Source organism: Corylus avellana, chromosome 7 (genome assembly GCF_965113065.1).
Source record: "Corylus avellana chromosome 7, dhCorAvel1.hap1.2, whole genome shotgun sequence".
NCBI lineage: Eukaryota > Viridiplantae > Streptophyta > Magnoliopsida > Fagales > Betulaceae > Corylus > Corylus avellana.
Genome location: NC_142496.1, coordinates 7,795,116 through 7,798,184, shown reverse-complemented (window position 1 = coordinate 7,798,184; position 3,069 = coordinate 7,795,116). Strand labels below are relative to the sequence as shown.

General features: G+C 34.6%; 1 protein-coding gene across 1 annotated transcript; it reads right to left on the bottom strand.

Annotated features, from left to right (window-relative positions):
• Nucleotides 1-330: 330 nt before the first annotated feature.
• Nucleotides 331-2,193, bottom strand: LOC148584416 (uncharacterized). The gene is made up of 2 exons (XM_088518435.1): nucleotides 1,624-2,193; nucleotides 331-1,215 (listed from the first exon to the last, which is right to left on the bottom strand). Exons 1-2 carry the CDS (start codon nucleotides 2,185-2,187, stop codon nucleotides 331-333), a joined length of 1,449 nt encoding a protein of 482 aa, XP_088374561.1. The 5' UTR covers nucleotides 2,188-2,193.
• Between the last annotated feature and the right edge of the window lie 876 nt (nucleotides 2,194-3,069).

Below are 3,069 nucleotides of genomic sequence, written 5' to 3'. Positions count from 1 at the left end.
ACCCTATATTGACGATCAACTCAAAAGAACTTTTAAGACAAAATTCTAAGTACTTTGAAGAAGCCAGGCATCATTCAACTATAATTTATTGGGAGAATTTCAACATGCTCTATTCATCGTTAAAGCACTTATTTATACATAACATCACCAATTATCCTAATACAATTCAATGACTAATGAACTTATCACTAAACCCAACGATAAAGATTACAATGAGATTACCCAAACCCTATCCGTAACAACTTAATTCTTTCTTATCAATGAATTGATAATATTTTTATTCTCAAATATCTAGCCCAGATTCTCATGATCATCATGACAATTTTACTCTTAGACATTAGTCGAGTTTTCTACTTGACCCGTTGTTGAGTACATGCGTATGAACTTGAGCAATTTCTTCACAATCGTGAGCAATTTCTTCACAATCCAAGAGAGCGGACGAATTATGTGAACCATACTAGCAAACGCAAACACTCCCTCCCAAATGTAGAAAAATATATTCAAGACCGTCTTAGATGTATCTGAGAAATCCGTCACTAAACTGATTGCCGCAATATAGCTAAGTGACATGCAACAGACAGAGATAGTCAAGGCTAATGTCAAAAGCCATATAAAGAACTTGTTCCTAAGAGGAAATCCACTAATGACCAAAAGTATGACGGACACAGATGCCAAGAAAGAGGCGGTATTGCAAGTTAAGAAGTATTGGTAGTAATCATGATCCTGATCATCATAAGAAAGAACAGCTGTGCCGGCTTTACATATATTATCTTTCGCACAATTGAAACCACTCATTCGTTTTGTTCTAGTTTCTTGCCAAACACCACCTGGTGGGCTGATCCCAGCTTGGAAAGCCATGGTTGCAATCACAGTAGCTACTACCATCAACGTACCACGTGTTTCCTGGATCCAATTTTCCTCGTGCGTCAAGTGTTTAACTAATGATGAACGAATGCGCTCCCACCATCCCCTTAACCTTGATTGAGATGGTTGTGCTTCATCAACACCATTACTACTCAGTGTTGGTGATAGGGAAGGATTTCGATTCGTTGATCTTCTGACACCAGCTTCGATGAGAATGTTTTGGATTTCAAACCATTTCACATCTCTTGGATAGACGTAGGCCTCTAAGACATCTAAAGCTGTGAGACCAATCTTCTTCATGGCATTAGCCTCTCCTTCTATTTTTGAAAATGAAAGTATGTATTTTATTGCCTGCATAAAGTCGCCTGCATACTTCAATAGTCTATTGTTTCATCAAACAACTAGCAGAAATTCTAAAAGCACTTCTACAAAACAACTCCAACTAAATTTAATTGAACCACATTGAATGATCTTTCTCTCTTGAGTTATTTACTAATGTTTGCATGATCTTTAGAAGAACCGCATCAAACAAAGGGATCGTGATTTTTTTTTTTTTTGAACTTATTGTACGAATATATATATAGCTTTTTTCAATTTAAAATTTTAATTAGTCCTACTTTATGAATACAAACAGACTAGTGAAAAGGGATGGAAAAACAAAAAGTAGATCTAAAATAATTTCTATGTCATATATAACTTATAAAAAAAAAAAAAAAAAACTCTCTTTTAATAGAGTAGCCATTAATATTGTTATCGCACCTGTTTTTGCTTGAGCATCACTGCTAAATGCAATATTGAGTTGCCATCGTGGTCTTTGGAGCTGAGGAATGATTCATTACCATTAGCCAATTCCACTAACAACTTCAGAGCATCGAGATGATTATATCGAATACACAAGTGCAATACACTGTCTCCTTCGAGATTCATCAAGATGGACTCTTGCCGAGCTTTAATCAACTTTTCTATGATCTCTATTCTTCCTCTCATTGCAGCTAAGTGGAGAGGAATTCTCCCATCTTGATCACGAGCTAAGCAAGCATTTATATTTGTTTGCAACAATGCTTGTACTATCTTAGTGTGGCCCTCAGCCGACGCCAAGTGAAGAGGGGTTTGTCCCAACGAGTCTACCTCTTCTGCAAATTTAGGCTTCTTGCTGGCAAGAATTTTACTAAATTCAAGGTGGCCATGCAAAGTAGATAAGTGTAAGGGGGTCTCACTAAAAGATGCGAGTGAAACTCTATCAAGGATGCGTGCATCCCTTTGGATCAGTGTGGTTAAGGTGCTTATACACCCATTCCTTGAGGCTTCATAAAGTGCAGCCATATTGGCTTCCTGATACATTTTTCACTTGTGAATGTGAAGATTGAAGAAACTACAACAAGAACTTACATAGACTTGCTAGAGGTCACTGGTCTTCATGTGAGCTACTAAAAAATATACAGCGGACCCACCAGGCAAGGTATTTAAATAAAGCAATCATTCCCCCATTTTCATTAGGCAATCTTGTGTTTGCCATGCATCCTTAGTTGGTAATGCAACGAGCCTCTAAATTACAGTCTACAACTTGGAACAGTAAACGTGAACTTTTTTTTTTTTTTTTTTTTTAATGCGGTCATTTTTTTTTTTAAAAAAAAAAAAAATCTGAAGTACTAACATCCTATGTGGTCATTTTTTTTATTTGGTAATTTTTATTTTTATTTTTATTTTTTATTTTTTAAAATGGTCATTATTCTGATACCACTAAAAAAAAAACCAAATAAAAAATGACCACATAGGATGTTATTACTCATAATTTTTTTTTTTTTTTTTTTTTTTTTTTAAAAATGACCATATAAGAGAAAAGTTTGGCCAAAATTGTGTCTCTAAGTTGTATATCTATTATTCCTCTTGAAATAAAGCAATCATTACATGTGCACCATTTTCATTGACCAGTGTTGTGTTTGCCATTCATCCTTATTTGTTGCCTTCATTTTCCTGTTGAGTTTCCTTTTTCCTTTTCTTAATTGTTTTTGGTTCATTCGTGTTATTTTTGTATTTGCTCAGAAAAAGGGGAGGGGGACGGGCAAACATGATATTATTTTTTCACATTTTTAGAGCATCCATATTGAGCTCTTCAAATAAAAGTTAAATTTGAAGAGTCACTTTTAAAATGAACCAAATATCAAACTCTCTATATCTTCATCTTTTTTAATTAAATATTATTAT